The sequence below is a fragment of the Perca fluviatilis genome, chromosome 20 (genome assembly GCF_010015445.1).
Source record: "Perca fluviatilis chromosome 20, GENO_Pfluv_1.0, whole genome shotgun sequence".
NCBI lineage: Eukaryota > Metazoa > Chordata > Actinopteri > Perciformes > Percidae > Perca > Perca fluviatilis.
The window spans coordinates 20,205,161-20,231,442 of record NC_053131.1 but is presented as its reverse complement, the minus strand read 5'-3'; the positions used below and the strand labels follow the sequence as shown (position 1 = coordinate 20,231,442).

The following is a 26,282-nucleotide window of genomic DNA, read 5'->3' as shown; positions in this document are numbered from 1 at the left end:
AATAGCTCAGACCAGCAGGGGGGGATGATAGCAGGAGGTAAAAATGAACTTAAATGACAGAGGGAGGAAAAAGTACTCTGCTCTCTACAGCTTGGATCTTTCAGGCATTTGGCACTTTTGGCCACACCACAGTCAGTGATGTCACAACCAGTTTTCTTTTCACAATTTTGCAAAGGCTATGCTGTTGCTATGACATCACTCATTGTGGACAAAAACACCACATGCCTGGAGAGCTGCAATGATAAGTCGATCAGTCAAATTAAATAGACATTTGAAGACATCACCTTGAGCTCTTGTATATTATACATTTTTCATTTTTTTGACATTTAAAGGCAAAACAATAAATCAAGAAAATTATTAGCAGATTCATTAATAATGAAAATAATTGTTAGCTGCAGCCCTACTGGAAGGTGTCCACCAGTAGTTTCATCCTTCCATAATTGTGTCAGTAAGTATTTAGTTACCTTAGTTGACTCTTTATGACCTTTATTTACTTTTGTATATTATATGTCCAGTTGGATGTCCCCTTTTTTACTACTACACAAATGAAAACACACAATGGCCATCATCCATTACTCTCACAGTGTAGGGACAGTCAGAAATGCCTAAGTGGCAGAAGGTGGGTCCAAATCCCTCTTGGGCCCAGGGCTGATTAATGATTAAAGGGGATTAGGAGGAGGGTCAGGACTTGGCTACTAGTCTCGCTGTGATGCTGCCTTTATACTCTCTGTGTCGACTACTCGCCTCTCTCAGGACTAAATCTGAGGATGTCAGCAAAGAAACAGAGGAGAACGATGTCAGATGTTCAATGTGACTGCTGACCCAAATAAGGTCGGTACAGTGGACTTCTTATTTCTTAAATTTTATTTTTAGGAGCTTTGTCCAGAAAGACATGTCAGGACGATTGGATTTGAAAGGATTTTTTTTAAAAACCAAATTACATCTTGTTTAATTTCTCTCAGTTTGTTTCCAACTGATCATGTGTCATTGTATTTTGTCTTAACAGTGTTTTCCATGCATCTACAGTATAACCATAATGCAGTGTCCACAAGATATCTATCACGACTACCAGGCTAAGCTGCTTATGAGAGGACCTTCAGAGAACTGTACAACCAATCCCCCTCCCCTTGGTCCCCCACACTCCATGGAGGATAACCTGCTCCTCTCCCCTGCTCTACCTGTGTCCCACCCTTAATCCCCCCTTAGACTTAAAAGAAAATTGAGAGAGTTATAGATACATGATGGCGGTCTTGAGATTGAGGTTCACCAAGACCAAGAGAGACAAGCTGGCTCAGGTGCTGTGGATTCTGAACTGGATCTCAGTCGTGACAGGGGTCATCCTGTTCAGCCTGGGGCTCTTCCTCAAGGTGGAGATCAACAAGCGAGGAGAGCTGATGGCTGAGAGGGACATCCAGTACGTGCCCAACATGCTAATCGCTGTGGGCCTCATCGCCTGTGCCATAAACTTCCTGGGTGGGAAGATCTGTTACGACTGCGTGGACACCACCAAGTTCTTGCGCTGGAAGCTGATCATGCTGCCCTACATAATATGTACCTTCTTTTTCACCTTCTGTGTGCTGGTTGGGGCTCTGATGTGTTACAGCATGCGTGGGGAGCTAGAGGAGTCTCTGAACCTGGGGCTGGCAGAGGCCATCAGGTTCTACAAGGACACAGACACACCAGGACGATGCTTCCTGAAGCGAACTGTGGACATGCTGCATATTGAGTTCCAGTGCTGTGGGAACAATGGCTATAAAGATTGGTTTCAAATCCAGTGGATCAGCAACCGTTACCTGGATATGTCCAAAAAAGAGGTGGCAGAGTAAGTGCAAGAGAGTATATTCATACTAAAGATGACGTAAAACAGGACTTTGTAAATGTTACTGACATAATTTTAGTACAGTCCCAAACAAAGACATATGCACACACTGCTGCAAAAAAAAGCATTAAGTCGGATCCTGAGTTTCTCCTTCTTTTTCCTCCTTTCTAGCCGATTAAGAAGTAACGTGGAGGGGAAGTACCTGATGGACGGAGTGCCCTTCAGCTGCTGCAACATCAACTCCCCTCGGCCCTGCATCCAGCAACAGATCACCAACAATTCCGCTCACTTCAACTATGAGCACCAGACGGAAGAGCTGAACCTGTGGATGAAAGGGTGTCGCCAGGCGCTGCTGGAGTACTACACCCACATCATGCAGTCCATTGGCCTCACAGTCCTCATCACCTGGCTGTTTGAGGTGAGGAGAGACAGGTTTATAACAACATAATGTCTTAATGGGGAAGATAAAGGGGAAATCCACTTTTTTTTTACATGTTTAATGTTTCAGGTCTTGGGGGGTTCTATGCATAATATATGTCAAAAACGTTATACAGCTTATGTGGCCCCACTAGTCTGATAAATTGCCTCAAGTGACGTAACTTGAGGCAATGTTGACGTCTGTAGCCCTCTTGTTTGTGTTAAAGCTAGGTTTATGCTCACTGCTAGCATAACACTTGAATCTCCAACTTAACTGTTTATGGTGCATTGTGGGTAATGTAGGCACCATGGGTTTGACAAAGAAGAAGAGTGCTTGGAACAAAAAACAAGACAACATCTCTGGTTATGCTGCATCGTTTTTGATCTTTTAAAGTTGTTATGGGAATGCTAAATCAGCGCAGTACTCTTTAAGAGACGGAGTTCTCCAAAAAAGCTGCATTTGTGCTGGTGTGTTGCATTAAACTTTTCTTTATCTTAAAACTGTTTGAAATATGAGACATTATCCTCTCAGATAAGTTAAATCACTTAAAAGGTAATAAGAAAAGGTTGGCTGGTGCCTTTTTCTTTTCTCACATTTAAAAAATACATAGCAATAGCACTAACACTGGGATTGCACATTCACTTCACACACTTGAAGTACTAATCCTTGAGCAAATCTCTACTATCATATTATCTCTGGGTCGTCCATGCAGCACCTGAAGTGGACTCTACTGTCCTCTACTCAGTTTAAATTACTGTATGTCAAATACAAAATGACCCCATACCAAACAAAACATACAAAACTAGTTCTTTGACCTATTGTAATCTGACTGTCACTAATATCTGTGTGTCTTGTTTTAGCTGTCGGTGTTGACAGGGGTTCGTTACCTCCAGACCTCCCTGGAAAATGTGCTGAGACAGGGCGACCTTGACTCTGAATCTGATGGCTGGCTGCTGGAAAACAGCTTTATGGAAACTGCCCGCACCAACCTGAACATCATCAAGAGCCTTGGCAAGAGCAACCAGATAGACACAGCCAACAATGGAGATCCAAACATTAACGTTCCCTCCACCTCTAAAGCACACTATGGGCCGGACAATGTGCCACCAAAGGAAATACCTGAAGCCAGTTGACCTTTCACAGGCCTCAGTGAACAGCATCCCTAAAGGCCTAAGTAAGGGCCTTTTCCTCGTTACTTAAAAAGAGTTGTTACGTTACATCTATTGGTTGTTATCCATATCAGTCAAGAATTAGAACTAATAAATACCTATACAGAGGTGTTTGTGTGTGGAAACTAAAATATATTGTGGGAAATATCACACAATAATATATAATACATTTGCTAGTATGACAGTAGCTCTTTTCCAAAATGCAGATAATGCCTTGTTGACTTTTTACTATTAATGATTTAATCACATATTTTTTGTACATCTGTCTTCTGTTTTCTGATATGTTATTGCCTGTATATCGTGATTTTGCAACATGTGTACAAAACAGTTTTGTATAGCAGTCAGTTGCAACACTGAAATCAAAATGAACGTGAAATATATAATTGTTTGATGAAGACAAATTAGTGATGTGGGTCGTTGAAGTTGAAGCCCACATTTTTTGTCTGATTTAGCTTCAAAGTATGATAGAAAATGCAGTCAACATTTTTTTGAAATTACTATAGCAAGAAGAGAAGAGATATATATATTATATAAATTATATATATAAATTAAATTCCACAAATGTAGGTGCAGGATACTTTGACTTGAAATCTACATTAGTTCTGGGTGATAAAATCAATAGTAACATTTTTGGATCCTTGCTGTGCATTTTACCAGACTTTAGCAAACAAAGTTGTACCAGTGTAATAGAGTACACATCACATCATCCATTTTTAACGGTTAAGCCATCAGTACAATGACTCTTATGTGCCTCAGCAATGCCACCATGGTCTTATGAAAAAACCTGTCATTTTCACTGGGATGAGCAACCAAAAGCTTGACAAACACATTCTGAGCTGGTGATGGTTGGATTTTGTTGTTTGTGATTGTTTTATAAGAGATCCAAACCAGTACGTTGCAAACTAAGCTTCCATGTCTTACTTAGTTTTAATGATTAAGCCTTTGACATATTGGCTGTTGGCAGGACATTGTCTGTTGGTCAAAAGAAGTCTGCCTTTTCTGCCTGCTTCAGGAATTATAGAGAACATGGCAGGTGAGAAGGACAATTACAGCTTAAACATTGGGGGAAATAAAAAAAAAACCTAAATAAAAATGTGTGGTTTAATTAAGTTTTAATTATGTCTGTGAGACATTGAGTTAAAATGCAGCATCAGAATTATGAAATAAGAGAATGCTGCCGATTTTTGCCTCTCACTTGATGGATAGCGCAATATTGATGATGGAAAATAGATCATTAATTGATTCTATGGGTGTGCAATGAGAAGAGATTTTTATTCCATTATAATAAAACAAATCTAATCCCATAACACATCAGATATTATAGACACAAGCTGGATTCATGGCACAGGAGCAGTTCAGCTGTATATTGGCTAGAGTCTTTATTTCCACAGCCTGGAAGTCAAATAGTACTGTCAAACAACACAAAAAGGAGGACATTTTTTATTGACACATATTTTACTTTTCAATAAAAAGTAAATTCCCTTCCTAAATAAAATATAGATTTTTTTATTACTTAAATTCAATTTGTGTAAAGTGGATTCCCACCACATGGTGAAATGTGACTCAAATAATCTGTCTATCAATGGTCCCCTCGATAAGTTTTAATCATTACAAACATACAGTGGATATCTGATCATCATAATCACTTTGTCCTAATAGGATTTGTAACTTGTTTTCATTTAATTCACTCACTGATTCTTGACGTCAGTGAGGACTTACAACCATAAATGTCAAAATGTGGCTGAAATATTCAGAAAACTTTAGTGTCAAAATGTCTTCTTATCATTAAATGCATCTATAACAGGAAATCATGGAGGCATGTTACTGTATACGCCTTTCAGAATACTGAGTTGTTTTAATACAACTTTAAAAAATAATGTATTCTATACATGTTTTAACCATTACATATGCTTATATATGTGAGTAAAGGTGACAATAGGATGTGGCTGCATCATTTGGACCTTTTACATAATGGTCGAAAGCAAAAATGTATGAGATCTCTGACCATGCCTAATTTTCAAATGTACCCTTCAAAGCAGCACAATTCAACAATTATAACTTATGACAAATCATAATTGCTAACACCAAAAGAGAATGCAGAAAATTCACAGCATTACTGAGAGAAAACAAATATATAAACTGATAACAAACATTTTCGTGTGTATCTGATGCTTGTCTTTATTTGAATGAGCCTTTTTGCAAATAACAATTCTCTAGGAGTAACTCATTCTCACAGCAGACAATCAAATTAAAACAAGGCGACTTGGGTTTACTCATTATTCATCACACTCCACTATTCTTCCTCTTTTGACTGTCCCACCTCTCTCGACTCCAGCAGGGGTTTCATCACGGAGGGATTGGCTGTTCAGGCCTCCTCTATAGGAGGTTGTGTGTGTGTGTGTGTGTGTGTGTGTGTGTGTGTGTGTGTGTGTGTGTGTGTGAGTGTGTGTGTGTGTGTGTGTGTACGCGCGCCTTAGGAGCAATGGAGCTGATCGTGCTCTATGGCTGTGCTCTTCCCGGCCACCACAGCTGGAGCAATCATCACAACATCTGCCACTCAAAGGCAAACATAACGTTGACCACCTCTAGGCTGCGGGCAATTTCTTCCAGGATGCAGTGCTGCTGCCACAGCTGGTTCAGCTTCTTGTACCGCTCTGGGCAAAGGTGCAATGGATTGCCCCTTCTAGAAATTAAAAGACAAAAGGCCTGATTTATTCAAGGGTTTGTCCAAAAAAAAAAAAACAACACAATACATTTCATACTGTATTGACAAAATGATGTACTTCATGGCCATGCCTATATGCTGCCTACAGAAGCAGTAATGTTTCATATGATTAGTAGTTTCCTTTCAGTGACCTCATTGTTGAATGACATTAAACTCTGCAAGACTTTGATGGAAGACTTTTGCAAAATAGGACAGCGCGACTTGTACAGTGTTCTTCTGCCTAAAATTTGACTAAATATAATAAAAAATGTGTCATATAAGCTTGCTCCTAATCTGGAAATCAAGTCTTTTTAGTGTAGTACAGACAAATTTCAAACAAGGACACATGGTGTCATTGATGAAAAGCACCTGGAAGTGCAGGTTTGTGACACAATTAGTGGAGTAGACCTAAAACTGCAGCTGTAAGACTCATTGTCTGCAGGTGCTGGATGGGTTTAAATTGCAGCAGCTTTCACCTATTTGCCTGTGGAGGCAATATGCATGTACATATACACATCTCTACATTTGCAATTCTAAGCAGAAGTTATAACAGTTTGACACCTGGAAAAGAAGCTAAAATTCTTACCCAAGGTGAGGATCAGTCTCCCCATAATCGTCTAGGTAAGGAGCAGGGTATGTGCTTCCTCGAGTCTTACTGGCCATCAGCACAATTTCACACTCTCTTATCCTGTCAACATGAAATCAAACTTCATTTATATAGCAAATTTCAAGCAAGAAAGAATACAATTCAAAGTAAAATAATGCAGTTAAAATCAAGTTTTAAAGCTGGAAAAGAATTCTCTTGATCCCTATAAAAGGCCTAGAATTGACCCACCTGAGGAACATGCCCACTCCAGCGCCACAGGTAGCAGCGTGGGCGGTGCAAGCTCCCACATCGTCTCCATCCAGCTGGCTGAGACAGCAGGAGCTCTGAGAGCACAGCATGGCCCCACAAAACAGGCATAGGGTTGGATGCTTCCTGTCATCATCTGTAGACTTGGGGCACCTGAGGACAAAGTACAAAGTAGACAAGCGGGTTGAACACCTCTGGCAGGTTTCCCACTGAAAGGTGATAATTGAAAAGACTTCAATCTCCCGTCCCCCGTCCCCCCCCCCACTTACTGAAAATGGCTGGCTTGGTTGAGGAGAGCACTGTAATCCTCAGGAAGATCAATCAAACGATTTCTTCTCCTGGGGTATCTGGAGAGTTTATTGATCAATTATTAGGTAATGTTTTATTACAAAATATAAGTGGGACTGAAAGATTACAAAAGTCAAAGTCTACCTGACTGTCTGGATGTTGCCTTTCGTGACTTTAGTTACAGCTGGGCTCCCACTCCACCTAAGGAGGAAAAAGACTTGTCATAAAACTGCTCATCTCTCCAGTCAATATGAAAAGATCACTGATCAAATACGTACAATCGGCCTTGCCTCAATGTTTATCACATACTGTACCTTTGCATCAGAGGAGTAACAGTGTCTCTGTGGTCTTGGAAGAGCTGGAACACATTAGAGGGCAGTGCCAAGTAGCTGCATAGCGCCTCCATCTGACCTTGAGAGGTAACTGCAAAGACCCTAAATGTCAGCATGAATTCATTAAAATCGACATTTGTAGTATGTTAAAATTATATAATACTTCACCTACCAGCAGTACTAGAAAGCTCCTCTGGAGGATGTACTCCTGTAAGGCAACTGAAAAAGAGAGCAGCACAGCGCAGGAAAGGTTCGATTCCTCTATTCACTCTTTCTGCCACAGAGCTGCCGGACACATCTGGAATCAGCCTGATGAGCAAACCACAGAACAATCGGTCAAAAAAGCTGAGGGCAGTCCACATTACCGTGTACATCACTGAGCATGCAGCATGAAAAGGGAACAAGGAGCAAAGTTTGCCTCTACTAAGTGAGCATGATGTTGATTCCTGTCCAGTTTGATTATGAAGCAGGCTAATACAAAATAAATGTAATTTGGTTTTTTTTCCTGTCAAGAGCTGCCATTTAAATTGTGAACGAACAGAAATGCAAATCATTTAGTTTCATGTTGGAAAAAGAACAATTTTCTCTTTATTGCAGTGTAAAAGGGACAGTCAAACTGAGCTTACAAATTAATGTAGTTTGGTAGAAATGCAGATTTCAAACTAACTTTTTGTAGGGAAAAAACAGATTTGCCACCAAGGAGCTTAAATCTTTAGAGACTCAATTTTAGCAGCAGTAATTCTTTGGACACAGTTCCATTTTTATTTTTTTACTAGATAAATTCTGAGCTTAGTAGTGTGACCTTTAGAAGAAATGTTAAGCTTTCACCTAAATAAGAAAAATTGAATATTCTTTATTTTCATGACTATTTACATTGTAGATTCTCACTGAAGGCATCAAAACTATGAATGAACACATATGGAATTATGTACTTAACAAAAAAAGTGTTTTTTGATAGCGCTGCAAACCCTTTGTGTTCTCTCAATGAGCTTCATGAGCTAGTCACCTGAAATGGTTTTCACTTCACAGGTGTGCTTTGTCAGGGTTAATTAGTAGAATTTTTTCCCTTATTAATAAAAAAAGCAAAGGGTGGCTACTTTGAAGAATCTAAAATATAAGACATGTTTTCAGTTATTTCACACTTTTTTGTTAAGTACATAATTCCATGTGTTCATTCATAGTTTTGATGCCTTCAGTGAAAATCTACAATGTAAATAGTCATGAAAATAAATAAAAAAACACATTGAATGAGGTGTGTCCAAACTTTTGGCCTGTACTGTGTGTATAATATATATATATATATATATATATATATATATATATATGCCAACAAAATTTGCTCATTCTGCTCATGTATTTTGCCAGATAAATAATATGATGATGAGAAACACTTGTACCACACTGTAGTGTACAGCTCTGATGCTGCTCTCGCCTCCTCCGTCTCCTCTCCAGCCACTGCAGGGAAATCTAAGTAGAAATGACACCTTTATTTAATCATCCTTGTTATTGTACTACGTTCTAAAGGTAGTTCAGTAAATGAACCAGAATGTATGGTTTTGCGGTTTGTACCTTTAGAGGAAATGAGGACCTGCAGCATATGAGCCATGGTGACGAGATGCAGGATGTGCAGGTGGTTGTAGGCAGAGCTGACTGCAGACGGCTGTAAGTCTACAGCCTCCTCCTGATACAGTGCAGGTATAGACAACACCAACCCCACCTGACAAAACACAACAAGAACTTGTTGAGAGATGAGGACAAGACAAGTTGGAGTCTATCATTCTCAACAAAGCTGTTCCCTCTAGGTGGAACCTACCAGAAGATGGAAAAAGTCCACCTCCAGAAGAGAAGGGCTGTTTTTTCTGCCCATGCCCGGAAGCAAAACTGGGGAAATAAGTCACAGTTATGACCACAAGCCATAATATATAGCACATTTCATACTTAGAGGAAAACACAATATGCTTTACAAGGAAGAAAGCTGTGCAATGTCTACAATTTTTACTTTTCAAGTAAATGGATGTATTCTTAAATGACCACATACCCCCCAACATGTCGTGGAAATGCCTTTGAATGACAGCCTGGGAGCTCTTAAGTCTCTGAGCTGCTGAAAACTGAACAATTGCCTTCAGACCTGCAAGCTAAAATAGAAAAGCATTTCAAAAACTGATGTCTGACCAAGTTAAACCTGAACTATGATACATCATACGCATTATTTGACAGCTGTTAACGAGTCATGAGGCATCCAACCTGTCTGTTTTGTAAGGACCCAAACAGTGGCTTTCCCTCTTCCTGCAATATGTTTTCTGTGAAGACATGCAAATGTATTTTTGAATTAAATTGAAGAAAAAAAAGAAAGAGAAAAAAAAAAAAAAAAAAGTCACAATAAGCCTTGTAACTCCTACTGTACCTATGGCCTGAATAGTGAAGGCACATGTGTTCCAAGCCATAACAGGAACATGTGGGCACAGCTCATTGGGTGCCGTCTGCAGTCCCACCCTGTGAACTGTGGTGGCGCAGACAACCAGCATCTCCGCTATGCTGTCGGAGAACTTCCTCCTGAAAACAACCACCAGCATAGAGTTCAAACTTGTGTGCTAAATGAAAAACATAGATCCTTAAGGGACACCAAAGGGGATGACAGTTTCACTCACGGTTCTTGTACACCATAGCTCAGAATGGATCTAAAGTCTGACTGGCCCTCTCCACACATCCCTGTGTCCCCATCAACACTACTGCCTTCTGTGTTGCAATCTGCACGAGAGAGAAGATTAATTATAATCACCGGAGTGTCACACATCAAAAACAACTAGGCATAAGGGACCGTTCAGTATTTATGGAATGGACCACCGGAGGAAAAGGTTGCAATAAAAGTTTCCTAAATGCCACATTTGATGTCAGCTTACTAATTGATTGCGGGTTTTGTGTAGATTTGGACTTATGTTTATTCCACTTTGTTTAAACGGCGAAGTGGAGGAAGCCTAGTGACGAGTCCATAGCAACCAGTTTGTGTGTTGAATGTTACCCAGTATCCTTTGCTGAATGGTCTCAATGTTTTATTGTTTTATTTCATGTGAATACTACTTTACTAGCGGAGTAACTTAGTATTTGAAGTAATGCAGTAAGTGTGCATTTAGTTTCCATGCTTATTGTGTTTCCACAACAACGTTAGTGAGTAAATCTACTGAAATGGCCACCACACCATAACAGAGGAGTGTGATGCGTCAGATTAGAATGCAGAGGTCTAGTCATGTAAGTCATTGCTGTAAAAAAAACAATGGGAATCTGTATATATTTGCCAAGCGCAAACCAATACAGAAGGTATTGATAAATTATTGGGGGAGGGTCATGCCTTTTTTCCAAACCGTTTTGGAGGGTCATAGAAAAATTATTACAGGCGAGGGGAGGGTCATGTCTATTTTGACTAAAAGGTCCCAAAACTCCTCCGGTGGCCCCTGAAATAAATAACGAACAGTCCCTAATGACATTGCATGGCACTCATAAGTAACTATTGAAGCTGAATAACTTATATCAAGGTAAGCCTTTCTACCCAAACGACACTGTAAGGCAAAGAGCTGCGGTGGCTGAACCTAAAACCTCCCAATGCCACATGCCTTCTTCTGTGCCACTCATCCAAAGATATGCAATCATGGTATGTTGAGTATGTCTTCTTACCATTATCCTGAGTGACTGACTTGAGTCCTTTAATCCTGGCAGAGATGATCTGAATCCAGCGAGGCAGGGTCAAATGCTGTCCAATTATCTCTGCATTTTCACTGTACATGGGAAACAAATAACTTCTATACATTTGTACAATCAACGATCTATTGCAGAATGGCATGAAGAAGGTGGACTGAACTTACTAGTTAAACGTTAGTGTTTCAAACGGGATGAGAGGGACAACAGTGTTGCACAGAGACTTGCACAGGGGACACAAGTACTCCCCATTCTCCAGGTCGATGATCAGCTCAGCATGGAGCCGGTTCCTGGTCATATTCTGAACAGCCTCAAAATATCTGAAAAATATAGAGAATAACACCTTAATGGTAAATTAACTGTCAATTGTGCCTTCTAACGGACCACATACACACAAAGGGGAGCGCTGACAGAATAATAATTAGCAAATTTGTTCTTGTAATAACTCACTTCTGCCAACATGTGGCATGCATGACATGTCCACAGCTGCCAGTGTGGGTGCCAACTGCCAGTTCAGGAGGCATGAAGAGGGGATATGATGTCCCTGTCCCTTGAAGAGATAAATACAATGCACATATGAGTCAAAAGTGTCAGAGTCAAATTACAGTTACAATTAAATTAAATGATTAGTAAATGGACTGACCATCTGCTCTATTGGTCGGTATCTTTCCTCTGCACTGTGTCAGAACAGTGGACCTCTGGACACACGCAGTCAGCACCATGGCTGGAGCCTGGGCCACAACTTCCTGTTCTTCCTGACAAAGAATGCAGGTGAGCACCTCCCTCTCGGCTGGAGAGGAGCCTCGGTGTGGCCCGATGGCTACACACAGCTCCCTGTGCTCCATGAGACAGCTAGGGGGAATAAACATAACCCCAAATAGAATTAGCCAAACACTAAGCTAAAAACACATGGATTTTTTGTTTTTTCTTTTTTATTAAATGGTCCTTCTCACCTCTCAGTAGATGTAACAGGCTCTCCCTGTGTCCCGCTCTCTGGCATGTTCTCATACAGCATCTTGTTTGACTCAATGAAGTTTTTCTGCATTGCTGACATCTGGGCCATAATCTTCTGCCGGTGGAGTTTGGCTGCCTCTGCCTTCCTTTTGCGCTCAGCTTTCTCTTTGTCCTGAGCACTCTGGAATAATAACAAGTCAGACAGCAAAAAAAATTCAATACTGAGAAAATACACAATGCAATTCAGTTTGCGTTGTTTCTTATAATTTCATGACAGAGAGCTATATTGTGTTTGGCACCTTAACACCTTAAATCTAGAATCACTTCCACCTTTCAATACTTTTAAAAATCTTTTAAAGTTAACTGACTGAACAGTGTAATTGCTTTTAACTAGATGCCCTTTAAGTTGTATGTCTGTATTAGCTTAAGTTAAGTTTAATGTATTGTTTGTGTTCTAGTAGTGTATGTACAGAGATTTGCGGTGTAGTTTGTAACCTTTGTCCTGTCTTATGTATTTTGAAACTTTTTACCGCCAGTCTTGGCCAGGACTCCCTGGGAGAAGAGTTTCTGTAACTCAATGGGACTTTTCCTCGTTAAATAAAGGTTGGAAATAAGATCCAATTGGAAACCAAATGAATGGTGAGTTGGGATGCTGTAACCTAGGAGGAGGGAGGTTGTGTCATGTAAAGACAGGGCGGCTCTGAGCTCTACAAGGTGCCCTTTAATTTGGATAATTGTATCTGCCCCCGAAATGGAGTTACAACTAAAATTTTATTGTTTGAGACAATGACATGAAGCTCTCTTGAATCTGTTATTTCATCTGCACTCATGCAACCGCCAAATCTTCTAGTTACCCTGCCCAGAGCCGCCTTTGTAAAAAGTCCAGTTTCTCACACTCACTGTGGCAGTATAGAACTTAACCTATAAGTACTTACCCAAAACAGAGCAAGCAAAAGTTAAGACCAGTCAATTGTATCGTTAAATGCACAATTTTTAGTTCATCATTTATTGTTCTTTTACCTCCTCTGGCTTGGTTGTATCCATGCTCATGGAGGCGGTTGGACTGGACTTCTCTCTAAGGCACTTGACAATTTCAAACATCTAGCAGAAAAACATTCATATAAAATGATGAAGGTAACTAGAAAATAAATGCATCAGTCTACAACAACGAACTGTTGGAGATAAAAAAAAATTATTAACTAAATAGCCTACCTGTAGAACCCATTTGACCATGTCGTTTTGAGCTTCAAGGGAAGGAACAGCCTTAATCTTGGACAACAAGAGGAACACTGACTTGCCGTGTTCTGAACCGATTCCTGGAAGATAGACATTTATGTCACAAAACCAAACCAGTTTATAGCTTTGAGAACTATGTTGAATAGTGAGTGATGAAAAGATCATACAAAACAATTAGTTTTTTTACTTACTGCGGGCCTTGAGGCTGAAATCAAAGGTCACTTCCTCCACATTGCTACGCTCAAGCTGTGTTTTCTCTTCAATCAATGCCTGACCGATCAAGTGCAGGGCCTGTGTGGTAAATGCATGCATTTTGTTACTGCAAGTGGTTTAAGTAATTAAGGGCAAATTCCGAGTGAGGCAGACTCTGTAAAGGAAAAAACACATGTAATGTGTACCCTCTGGATCATGGCTTCTGTCCAATGAGTCGACCGGTCCTCTGCAGCTCTCTGCAGGACACCTCTCAGGACATGGATGATTATGTCACAGCAGAGCAAACGCACTATGCTGGAGAAAGCTAGGCAGAAGGCTGGGGGTACCGGTGGACGCAGAGCTAAGAACAAAAAAAAAAAAAAAAAAAAAAAAAAAAAAGAGGGAATGTTAGTAGCGCAGATTCATTTGCAAGTGGAGTACAGATTGTCACATTTTGTATCTATACATAGGTGTGTGCAGAGCAAAGACATTGATCACCTTTATCATTGCCCTCCTGAGTCCTCCTCTTCTTCTGAGACTCTTCAGCCTGCAAACCGTAAAAGATAATGAAATGAGGAATATTAAACAAAAGTTGTGTCAATTTATCGTAAAACTGGTGTTGAGACATTGCATTACCTTGCTATGCTGTGATCTTGAATAATGGTAGAAGAAAGGGTTGAATTCTACCAGACGCTCTTTTTTTAGTCCATACAATCCATGCCCTGACACACCCGGTTTTCTTAAAACAGTGCAAAACAGACCGATTAAACCCACTCTGGAATGACTATTAAGGAGAAAATGCATAAGCTCTTTCACAGTCTTTACATACTTGAAGGTGGCAACTTTGGTAATTACAGTCTCCAGGCCTGTTTCGTGGCTCTCCTACAAAAAATATTTTGTAACTTGTTATAAAATGATTATTCCCTTATAAAAACTTAGATACTAACTCTAAAGTTATGTAGACAGTATGTGCAGCTTACGTTCTCCGGCAGACCCTTGACCAGGCTACTATGAGCCATGGGCTCAATGCACAGCAGGTGGATAACCTCCCTCATTGTCACATCCTCTTTGGTCACCTGACTGACACCTGGGACATAGCGTTCACCTGGAAACAAAAGACACAGACACTATAGTACAGTTTCTATCCAACCAATTAACTTCCCAAGTCTGATTAGTAGGATGTGACACTGTACCAATAATGACGATAAGGAGGTACAGCATCTCTTCTGTCAAGCGGTTCCACTGTGTCAGTTCATCCTGCAAATTGTGTTGCATTTCATCACTAAGTAGAGCAATAGGTGGCATAACGATTTTTTTTCTGAATGATAGTTGAGGTGTTGCTTACTTGGTCTTTGCTTGAACAACTTCCATTAAAATAATCAAAGAGCTCAAATCTCAACAAGACCAGCATGAGGAAGTGGTTAGGGTCCATTTTGGAAGCAGCTATCTGTAGGGACACATAGTGTATTATATAAATGGTGAAGAGTAAGAGCATGAGAAAAATCCTCAAGACATTCTCAATGTGTGATTGCTACCAACCTGAAGCATGAGAATATCCTTATCGTACATCTCGTCCCTGCATTTTACATCCTGATAGTAGTAGACCTGACCATGTGAAAAAACAATGAATGTACTTGTCATTTGTTAATTGAAGAAATAATAACAGAGAGCATACCGAATAAAAGCAATGCCTTGAACATTTGGATAGTCGTGTTTTTTTTATTATTATTTTTTTAAATACTGTATAATAACAGAATCCTTCCAAATGAAGGCCTTTAATTAAACTGAATGGCACGTGTAGCAGCGCAGTGTTTTCCATTTTAGCTCAGTGCGAGTCTTTACTGCATTTTTAGGTCTTTCTCTTCTCTCCTTTGAGCTCCATGTTTCCCAGAGGGAGGGGCTTTGCACACACCCACACACGCCCAGTGCAGAGCGGAGAGAAAGGTCCAGTGACAACTTGGCAGTCTGCTAACTTGTTGGTCTCGCAACCAATATTAGCTGCTCTTTCAACAATGTGAGGCTGAAAAAAAACATGCATGCAGGCTAAAATTCACTGTGATATTCTGTCGCGATTAAGATATGAAAGTGATGGAAATCCACTAGCAGATGGGCTAATTTATGCAGTGTAAACACTGAAACACTGCAGCACTATGCCGTCCATCTCAGCTGAGAACAGAGAAATGTCAGGATGACAGTCTAAGAGTTCTGTGTGGTTATACTGCAGCAGCTTGGTGTCATTTCCAGACGCTTCAATAAAGGTAAACACAGTGAACTGGCTTGCGTTAAGCCACTGATCTTGATTAGTACATAGGCTTCAAAGCCCAGAAAATGGTATTCGGGACAGCCCTAGGATGCAGTATACCTGGCTGACCAATGAGAGCCCGTTTCTGCGCCACATTTCAGCTGAGACCTGTGCAGCCAGCACCACACAGCGCAGGGGATGCTCTGCCAGCTGGGTGCGGTCAAAGCTCTCCTGCAACAGATGGAGAAAAACCTTAACTCTCTAAAACCAGTAGCAAAAGTTAAGACTGTTCATTCAATAAACACAACAACGCAGCACACAATGAACCCTGAAACCAGTAGCTTACTAAACATTTAAAATCATAATTTTTTTTTCATGTCACTTACAGAATCATCCAGACGTTCAACTGCCCCTGTCCTGCACAGAAGTACATACAGGCCTAGGGATTACAATGTACAGAGGAGTAAATTGACAGTAACAGAAAAATACCAATAAATCAATCGGTGTCTGAAATATAGGTTCTCCTACCAGCCAGTAGCCTGGAGATTGGCAGATGTATGCTGACAGGCTCCTGAGAAACTTTGTATGGACGAACATGGAGGATGTGCTTGCACATGTAGTAGTCAGTGGCCTCCCTGTGGAAGGGCTGGTTATTGCACTGCATCAGGGCTTTGTGGCACTCTTCAAATGCAAGCAGCAAGATCTCATCCTGAGGGGGCAAACAAGCAATAATTGACCACAGCAATTCACTCCGCCTATTCTAAGTGAATGGAGAGTAAGGGAGGTGGTGTTATAGTTATGCTCCCTCTATTTGTGGGATAACTATTGTTTGATGGACAAATTGTATGACTCTCTAACTCACATCAGAGGAACACCAGTCCTGAAACATAGCAAGAATATGGCGAAGCTGGATCTGAAGAGAAAAGCCAGCCTCCCATTCTGGTTCTACTGCAATGTGTTGACCAAACTGGCGCTTCACTTCCTCCATACCCTGAAAAGGTAGGTGAAAGAAAGCCAGGATTCATTAAATATCTTGTTTGTTAAGTTACTGTCAGCTGATGTACAGTGATAGCCCTGGTAATACACACTATCAAAGAATGAGTTAGGGTTGCGATAATTATTACCTGCATGCATTTGAGAAGCCCAAGAAAGGCTTTGAATCCCTCTATGAACTCTCTCCGCAGCTCTTCAGTCCATATTGAGGGTTTACTGATCAGAATATACCTGAGAGACAGAAGTTACATCTTAGATAAAGACCAAGAAAGTTAGGAACAAAGAGTTATTTAAAGTTTTGCCTGTTTAATGACCTGAGGTCGTGGAAGATGACCTGGATACGTGCAAACTTGTCCGAGTTGTAGCCAAGGAAGAAGAAGCGATTGTTGTCATCCAGATGTTCACGCAGCAAATCCATGACTGTACCAACTATCACTTTAATGACATTGCCCTCTTCAATCAGCTGTCTGGCCTAGAAAAGGAACGTGAGGACAGAGATGGATGTTAAGGCACAGATATACAAGGTCTTCAGAAGACCGTGTGTGTGTGTGTGTGTGTGTGTGTGTATATATATATATATATATATATATATATATATACAGTGCCTTGCGAAAGTATTCGGCCCCCTTGACCTTTTCGACCTTTTGCCACATTTCAGGCCTTAAACATAAAGATATAAAACTGTAATTTTTTGTGAAGAATCAACAACAAGTGGGACACAATCATGAAGTGGAACAAAATTTATTGGATATTTCAAACCTTTTAAACAAATAAAAAACTGAAATATTGGGCGTGCAAAATTATTCAGCCCCCTTAAGTTAATACTTTGTAGCGCCACCTTTTGCTGCGATTACAGCTGTAAGTCGCTTGGGGTATGTCTCTATCAGTTTTGCACATCGAGAGACTGACATTTTTGCCCATTCCTCCTTGCAAAACAGCTCGAGCTCAGTGAGGTTGGATGGAGAGCGTTTGTGAACAGCAGTTTTCCGTTCTTTCCACAGATTCTCGATTGGATTCAGGTCTGGACTTTGACTTGGCCATTCTAACACCTGGATATGTTTATTTGTGAACCATTCCATTGTAGATTTTGCTTTATGTTTTGGATCATTGTCTTGTTGGAAGACAAATCTCCGTCCCAGTCTCAGGTCTTTTGCAGACTCCATCAGGTTTTCTTCCAGAATGGTCCTGTATTTGGCTCCATCCATCTTCCCATCAATTTTAACCATCTTCCCTGTCCCTGCTGAAGAAAAGCAGGCCCAAACCATGATGCTGCCACCACCATGTTTGACAGTGGGGATGGTGGGTTCAGGGTGATGAGCTGTGTTGCTTTTACGCCAAACATAACGTTTTGCATTGTTGCCAAAAAGTTTGATTTTGGTTTCATCTGACCACAGCACCTTCTTCCACATGTTTGGTGTGTCTCCCAGGTGGCTTTTGGCAAACTTTAAACGACACTTTTTATGGATATCTTTAAGAAATGGCTTTCTTCTTGCCACTCTTCCATAAAGGCCAGATTTGTGCAGTATACGACTGATTGTTGTCCTATGGACAGAGTCTCCCACCTCAGCTGTAGATCTCTGCAGTTCATCCAGAGTGATCATGGGCCTCTTGGCTGCATCTCTGATCAGTCTTCTCATTGTATGAGCTGAAAGTTTAGGGGACGGCCGGGTCGTGTAGAATTTGTAGTGGTCTGATACTCCTTCCATTTCAATATTATCGCTTGCACAGTGCTCCTTGGGATGTTTAAAACTTGGGAAATCTTTTTGTATCCAAATCCGGCTTTAAACTTCTCCGCAACAGTATCTCGGACCAGCCTGGTGTGTTCCTTGTTCTTCATGATGCTCTCTGCGCTTTACGGACCTCTGAGACTATCACAGAGCAGGTGCATTTATAGCGGAGACTTGATTACACACAGGTGGATTCTATTTATCATCATTAGTCATTTAGGTCAACATTGGATCATTCAGAGATCCTCACTGAACTTCTGGAGAGAGTTTGCTGCACTGAAAGTAAAGGGGCTGAATAATTTTGCGCGCCCCCACTTTTTCAGTTTTTATTTGTTAAAAAAGTTTGAAATAGCCAATGAATTTCATTCCACTTCATAATTGGGACCCACTTGTTGTTGATTCTTCACAAAAATTACAGTTTTATATCTTTATGTTTGAGGCCTGAAATGTGGCAAAAGGTCGAAACGTTCAAGGGGCGAATACTTTACGCAAGGCACTGTATATATATATATATATATATATATATATATATATATATATATATATATATATATATATATATATATATATATATATATATATATATAAAATATATATATATATTATATGCCTTAAGACCATCTTAAAGAACAATATTTGTGCTTAAAGAAGCACAAATATGAAAGATAGATAACATTTAGCCCACTATGACACAATATCTACATTGATGCCCTAATAACAAACACTTACCAATGTGGGTACAGTGAATATCTGAACAGATAGAGCAGTGATGGATATACTCCTGTCATGGTCATCAATTATGAAGTCCTTTTGAAGCTGCTTATAGTGCTGAAAATACAAACATGAGGCATGTATTCATTTAAGCAGGCGAAAGAATTGGAATTACAATGTAAAACTTAAACTTAAAAATTCCCTCCCGTTTTACCTTTGTAAACTCAATTGCAAAAAGCCTCTTGAACTCTGTCTCCATTAGCATGCTACAGAAAATCAGTTCATGTACTATCTTGCGAGCTCCTTAAGGAAACAAGAAAAAAAACTTCATGTTATTGTCATTTGGAATAGAGTTGAGATTAAGCTTGTACTGGAAATAAAGCTCTACTTGCCTTTATACATCCTGCCATCGTGCAGCATGAGTCTGCTGATGAGGCAAGGCTGGTCTCTGTCTATGTTGGCCTCTAATGCCACCTGACAGAAGGCCTGTCGGAAGCCCACTACACAAGACACACATACATAGGTTCCCAGTCACATGACATGAAAGTGTGCACGGACAACTGAGGATTAAACGGTGTAGATATGTTTTTCTAAAAAAGGAACACGTCAAAAGGTGTGCAATCAATAAATAACGCTGTGAAGTTTGTGTGGTGCAACTGCAAGTATGGTGAAGATGATGCCAACAACCTGAGTAACTGATGATCTTTTGGAACCAGGGGCCAAGGCGCAAAACAAAAGTTTGATGAGCCATTACTGCTGCGTGAAGGATCTCCACACGTAGTGGCTGCAGGGAAATGTGCTCGGAGTTGGACTGCAACACAGCAGTAAAAGAGTTAGAGCTCACTTGGAAATGCAAATCTGGACAATAATAATTACAGATTCAAGACTAAAGTTATTCTAAATTTCTGGTCTATAGTCAGTGGCTGGTGTTTACCCTGATGAGATCTTTTGCTTGCTGGCAGGAACGAAGGGTTCCCCTCTTTACTGCCCGTCGACCCTGTAAAACAGTTAACAACAATTACAAAATGGCATAATCTGCAGTGGATATGATGAGTGCATGCATAGCAGCTTTCCTTTGACATGACAGTATTGCAAAGTAAAAGTTATACCTCCTTGTCAATAAGTGCTGTGTGTGTCTGAGCGTCAGCCTGATCACAGTTAACAGAACGCTGCAAGGTGTAGATCACATGGTCGTACGAGTGGTGCTCATCATTGTACAGTACACAGTAGTATGCATTGTCTTTTGTCCTGCATGGATGGATAAATACAGTGTCAAAGTTAAGTTGTGTGATTTGCATATGGATTTAGCATGGGATTAGACGGGCCATACCGGGGCTGGAGTTCCGCTGAGAGTTCAAGGTTCTCCTCCCACACCAAGAAATCTGTGGCGTAGTGCAGCAGTATCCGGAACAGCCTCTCAGCACGCTCATATATCTCAGGCTCCAACACGCACTCGTCCTGCACAAAATGAGACAATCATACAGGACATACATTTTTTGAGCACACCACTGATGGTGCCTGCCCACTGTCTGCGACCAGTTCCTTACACCGCCAGCATGGTCCACATCGCCAGGTATCCCAGCATGATTTGTGTAGCGAATCAGTCGCTTCCCATACGGAATGAATGAGTGGGAATTTTTGCCGCCAGTCAGGTCACGTCCAGTGGGCAGGCACCGTAACACTCTCAGTAGGTCTCTGAAAGTAACGCACTAGAAACACTACCAGAAACATTTCTTTTGTGACAACTAACTTTCATTTGTTAGTGCCGTCAGTCTTGAACCTGGAGTGATTTAATAAATATGTTGCTACAAGTGAAAAATGTCTACTTTGCAGAAAATGAAGAAAATCTGATGATGGACAAATTTGTTGTAATAACCTTTCCTAATTCCCTGTTTCCTGTGCCAGCAGTGACTCTACAATTTGACATGGAGCTGATCTAAATATTTTGCTTAATAAGAGCTAAATAGGCAGCTGGCCCAGTTAAGCTAATATCAAATCCCCTGAGAGCAAACATTTCACATAGAAGCTAAGTATTTCATACAAATGTCTGACATTTAACACACAAACCAAACCAAACATACAGTGAGTCTGTATATTTACACCAGTCTCTACGTCACACTACAGTGTGAGAACAAGCACTGGAATACTTGGAAGGTCTAAAACAGCATGATGGGTTTTCATGTTTAGTGTGGAGATGTGTTCATGGTCATGTGATGTTAAGTACAGGTTCAGATCTGGTGTAGAAAAAACAAAGCAGCCTGCCAGACTGGGTGCCAGTAATGTCTCTGTTGTAAGGAGCACCTGCTGTTTACGGAAACAGGCACAGAGCCATCAAGCTGTATGTCTGCTCAAAGCCCCTGAGCAGGATCTTATCAGAGAAAAGCCCAACACTGTGATCAGCAAAGGAAGGCCTGACAAACAACTACTGAACAGCAGAATCAATCATCAACATATATCAGCAGCAGTTTGGTAGAATAAGCTGTAAACTGAATGCATCCCTGCACATTTCAGCAGGATTTAAGCAATTGTAGAAAGGCTGCTTTGAACCAGTATCACCGACAACTGTTTTCAACCAGCTTTTCAGCATCAATCACCCTCCCAATCTCTTAACCTAGTTATAAATGTTTTCAGTTGGTGCAGGTCAACAAAGTGCTTTTCTTTCTCGTTTCCGGAGCCAAAGCCATAGCCAACGGCGCAGCATCCAGGACTAAGATGGGAAAATAAGCACTCTGGGGTTCACTGACACAGAATAGGACAAGAATGCCCCTCCCACGTCCCTCTTTCCGCTCTATTATGTAACTCACCGTTACCATGGCGGTGGCTGCCCCTGGGTCATGTTTGGAGCAACAGGGGCCAATCTTCCAGGCTTCTACATCCCCACAGTCACAGAAGCCCCCGCCAGAAGATGCATGCATCTGGGGAAAAATGTACATACTGTATATCACAATGGGAGAGTAATGGATACACACAACAGCAGTTAAGTTGTTTAACTATGTTAGCTGTGATAATGCATTATTATGCAACGCTGGGGTTTGAACATGAGGCCAAATATAAGTCAGATAAATATAAAATATATCAAACATAGATTTTAGTATAATCTAGAAATATGTTGTGTTTTTTCCCCAAAGTTTAGGGAGGGTAATCAAGTTGACATTATAGCACACTGTGTACAGAAGTGAATCATAGACACTATAATTGACAAGGGAAAGATAAGATGCTTTAGTATGTGTGGGCCATAAAGAAATCTCACAACAGAAATCCAATGATGAGTGATTTTCTATTATTCCCATTTATCCACGTGGGAAGAAGCAGACTGCAACGATCAAAATTACATATTCCAAAAAAACATGTTCATTTGGATTTCATTAAAAATGCAAACATTTATATTGACACCAACCTTGTAACGATGGCTTTTGTGCACGCTGTCCTGAAAGCAGTCCATGCACAGGACACAAGTGGGATCTATTGCACAATCCCTGTAACATGTTGAAGAAGATTTGTTACTCGAGGGAGCAAATTACAACAAAAGTGTATTATCTGAGGCATGACATGCCACTGTAGTTACTGTCCAAATTGAAATGGATAACAACCTCTCCTGCATTAATTAAACATTAGTCTATATACTTGTCGTTCCACTTCCGGGATTGCTCTGTTGCCACCGGAAAATCTGCCGGATTTCACTCATTAGGCCAGATATCCGTTGCCTTGGGCTTCCTTTGTGTTGGCATTTTAATCTCCGGTTGATTTATGAAGACTATGGTAAACCTTTTCTCAGATCTCTGCAGGGTAAATCCAGACAGCTAGCTAGACTATCTGTCCAATCTGAGTTTTCTGTTGCATGACTAAATGTACACATGTTCCACCAAAACAAGTTCCTTCCGAGCCTATTTTGCAGCGGCACAGCGGCTTTTCTCCGGTGCTTAGCACCGCCCAAGATGATTGTGATTGGTTTAAAGAAATGCCAATAAACCAGAGCATGTTTTCCTCCCATCCCCGAATGCTGTGTGGACTAGCCAGACCCTCCTCGAGGGTGCTTTGGAGGAGGGTCTGGCAAAGCAAGACTAATCAATACTTTAATGTAAACATCTACAGTGTAAACTTTATGAGAACATGGACTTTAGTTTAGTTGTGTTGATGCTGATTCACTGTCATTGGCTGCTTGTCATACTGATTATAGTATCACAGGATTGGTTTCATACAGAAGCAAACACACCTTTGCTTCATTATACAGTATATTACAAGTACCTGTTTTCAATGACTATGTGCTCATTTTAATATACTTTTGTATGTACAAACACATAAAACTGAGACCCTTTATTTTTTATTCCCAAGTTATTTCAAAGTTACTCATCAGTGTTGTGTTAACGTGACTAGTTACTCAAGTTTTTTTGTAGTTGGCAAGTTATTGAGATTTGTTTGTTGTCCTCTAGGGTATATACCATTTATTAAGAATAAATAGTTATTAAAATACTATATGCATCTGATGCGTCTGAATATAGTACCTTGTTTATTGATAATACCTACTAGAATACACCCTGGTCTTTTATTATACCTAATTATGCAAGGATGTACCAGTAATATCTTAAATATGACTCTGTGGCTTTATACAAAATCCAGTAACCTCCACTGGGGCCAAATACAGTTTTTTTTTTTTATACCTGCATTTCATGCCTAAATGTTAGCAACAACCAAAATATTTTTTTTTTATCTAAATATTGACATTAATCATCCACTACTCAAAATTACTAATATGAGCAAATAAACACCTAGTATTTTATCATAACTGCTATTGTTATTGCTGTTATAACTTGTTTATTAAAGAAGATCTGAAATGTTTTTAGACCTGCAGGAGTAGACAGTCTCTCCCTCTTTGAAGACACGTCCACAGAGCTGGGATGAGCTGCTGCCCTGCTTGAGCTTCTCCAAACCCTCCTGAGGATCCTCTCCAAACAGGAAGCACTCCAGAGGGTAGAGGAGCCGGCTCTGCATGAGCTCCTCTTCCTCCTGAGGGCTGGACTCCTTTTTCAGGCAGAAGATCTGTGGCACCTGGTCCTTCAGGTAGCAGAACAGCTCTGCCCTGCTGTCTGCAGCCTCCAGCCATTCCTGCAAGACAACAAAGAAAAGCATGACTCACACCACACACTCCACCTTATGACTTATAACCACATTTATAAGCCAGCATTTCCATAGTGATACGCAGATAAACTTTAGCAAGGCATTATGATTACTAAGTAACAATTAAACTTCAAATCTTGGCTTAAGGGCTTTTGATAAAGATGTAAACTTTTGTGATAAAGGCAGAAATATGTTATTTTGTATTGACTGCTGCTAATGCTACCACAAAGCAGAGCTTTCAAGTTGTTTTGTCTTTAGAAATCTGAAATGCACCACAAACAGCCTGGCATCAAAATAAAAAAAATCTTAGTTTTAATAGTTATTAGTAATAAAGTAGTCACACTGCTTCCTCCTAATGTCTACCAAATTAATGAAGCCTTTTCACATTGACACTTCCTGTATTAGCTGGCAGCTGGGTGGAAAGCACCATGTACACAGGGTAGTTTTTACTGTTGGAATTGACAGATATCTATGAAGCTAGAATGACTAATATTGGTACCATCTATATATTATATACGTTAAAAATGAATTAAATAACTAACAATTAATAAAATATCTGTGACTGGAAGGTGATCTTTGGTAATTCAACCTAAATTTGGGAGTGTGAATAACACTTGGATTGACTTCTTTACATTAAAAAGGGTAGAACCGCAGGCCTAGAAAATACTTTCTTCTTTCAACACCCTACGGAAAGTGTAAGCTGAAACGTAGTAGTTTATCATGATAAACATTTTACAGTACTCACACCTGTGCATGAATTTGGATTTCTATACAGTGCACTGTTTTACACATACTAGATTGCTCCAGCATTTTTTTTTCCAATTTCATTTCATACATTTTTTTTCAGCATTCATACTGGCAGTTAACTGCTGTAGTGGAATACTGCACATTGTACGTGGAGGCTCGAGTTACACTTGCTAAATAAAAATATATTATCCAATCATTTTCATATTTTAAAAGTGCTGGCTCTGCAAGGTTTGGCCACATCTGTTGCAAACAATGTCTGTCACTTTATTTGTTGTACTCCATCAAGTCAATGTAACCGCAAGTGACAAACTAAAAAACTAAAAAATCATATCCAAGTAACGTTAGGCCATTTTCACGTTCACAACGCGAACGACATTTTGGACAATAGTTTATGACTAACAAAACGTTGCAAGAGTTTGAGGTCGGAAAAAAATCGGGACAATGGTGCTTAAAATGTATAAACTGATGGAAAACTCATGTTGAAGCGCTTTGGACAAAGCGCCCACCAAAATACCACAGGATGGTTATTAACACAACGGACAACACTGACATATTTCCCCAGACTGTGTTGTTTACAACAAGTACTGGCTCCAAAACCAGCAACATACACTCACTGTTGGTAAGCACTAAGCAGTAAATATCGCAGCCTCTGCAGAGACATTTTAACCATTTAGGTAGCTAGCACAGGAGCTAACCACGAATGCTAACCTGGTAAGTAGATGCCCTTTAACTGCCCGGTCAAACTATTTTGTAGAAAGGAATTGACACATTATACTTCAGGGTTTTGTCCTTGAGTGGCAGTAACCACTGACAGTTAGCTATATTAGCTGTTTAAAAATCATACCTTGCTGAGCTCCAGTCCGTCTAAGGATTTCTCACCCTCCGCCATATTCCATTTGCCGTAAAGGAGGTGTCACTAGGAGACTGTTCCACTTGTTATCGAAACCTTTTGCGACGCTATTAAACCATAATTTGAACAGTTATAAATATTTGAATGTAGTTAAGCACAGATATGCTAGTTTATTAATCAAATAGGACACTTATTTATTAAAATTGCCCGTCAATATGCCTCTGGTCAAAGAAAGCATTTTG

At 40.3% G+C, this 26,282-nt stretch overlaps 2 protein-coding genes across 3 annotated transcripts; one reads left to right on the top strand and one right to left on the bottom strand.

Annotated features, from left to right (window-relative positions):
• Positions 1-692: 692 nt before the first annotated feature.
• Positions 693-4,499, top strand: prph2la (peripherin 2-like a). 2 transcript variants are annotated; one of them, XM_039787080.1, is made up of 4 exons: positions 693-831; positions 1,027-1,822; positions 1,991-2,237; positions 3,098-4,499. In XM_039787080.1, the coding sequence occupies exons 2-4, from the start codon at positions 1,239-1,241 to the stop codon at positions 3,368-3,370; spliced, it is 1,104 nt and encodes a 367-aa protein (XP_039643014.1). In that variant the 5' UTR covers positions 693-831; positions 1,027-1,238; the 3' UTR covers positions 3,371-4,499. The 2 variants fall into 2 exon arrangements, with proteins under 2 accessions (XP_039643014.1, XP_039643013.1); XM_039787079.1 differs by having other exon boundaries at positions 694-831; positions 1,007-1,822.
• A 1,059-nt stretch (positions 4,500-5,558) lies between these two features.
• ubr1 (ubiquitin protein ligase E3 component n-recognin 1) lies at positions 5,559-26,279 on the bottom strand. Its single transcript, XM_039787075.1, has 47 exons — positions 26,035-26,279; positions 24,172-24,431; positions 22,726-22,804; positions 22,133-22,243; positions 20,659-20,786; positions 20,438-20,576; positions 20,263-20,325; positions 20,016-20,139; positions 19,721-19,828; positions 19,543-19,631; positions 19,347-19,445; positions 17,205-17,362; positions 17,022-17,121; positions 16,760-16,888; positions 16,426-16,606; positions 16,284-16,336; positions 16,018-16,128; positions 15,195-15,260; positions 15,001-15,102; positions 14,849-14,912; positions 14,636-14,760; positions 14,485-14,537; positions 14,292-14,394; positions 14,154-14,202; positions 13,862-14,016; positions 13,655-13,754; positions 13,440-13,543; positions 13,248-13,328; positions 12,227-12,408; positions 11,917-12,125; positions 11,724-11,823; positions 11,441-11,593; positions 11,253-11,353; positions 10,232-10,331; positions 9,988-10,136; positions 9,828-9,883; positions 9,622-9,718; positions 9,397-9,464; positions 9,153-9,300; positions 8,981-9,050; positions 7,756-7,892; positions 7,566-7,674; positions 7,396-7,452; positions 7,233-7,310; positions 6,946-7,116; positions 6,697-6,798; positions 5,559-6,089 (listed from the first exon to the last, which is right to left on the bottom strand). Exons 1-47 carry the CDS (start codon positions 26,077-26,079, stop codon positions 5,948-5,950), a joined length of 5,208 nt encoding a protein of 1,735 aa, XP_039643009.1. The 5' UTR covers positions 26,080-26,279; the 3' UTR covers positions 5,559-5,947.
• Between the last annotated feature and the right edge of the window lie 3 nt (positions 26,280-26,282).

Excerpts from the sequence above, each read along its gene's own strand:
- ubr1 (XM_039787075.1), bottom strand. The coding sequence starts at position 26,079 with ATGGCGGAGGGTGAGAAATCCTTAGACGGACTGGAGCTCAGCAAG. Across the intron at positions 20,326-20,437 it reads CAGCACTTATTGACAAGGAG|GGTCGACGGGCAGTAAAGAG; the intron begins GTATAACTTTTA and ends ACTGTTTTACAG. Across the intron at positions 9,884-9,987 it reads CTTCACTATTCAGGCCATAG|AAAACATATTGCAGGAAGAG; the intron begins GTACAGTAGGAG and ends ATGTCTTCACAG.
- prph2la (XM_039787080.1), top strand. The coding sequence starts at position 1,239 with ATGATGGCGGTCTTGAGATTGAGGTTCACCAAGACCAAGAGAGACAAG. Across the intron at positions 1,823-1,990 it reads TCCAAAAAAGAGGTGGCAGA|CCGATTAAGAAGTAACGTGG; the intron begins GTAAGTGCAAGA and ends CCTCCTTTCTAG. Across the intron at positions 2,238-3,097 it reads TCATCACCTGGCTGTTTGAG|CTGTCGGTGTTGACAGGGGT; the intron begins GTGAGGAGAGAC and ends GTCTTGTTTTAG.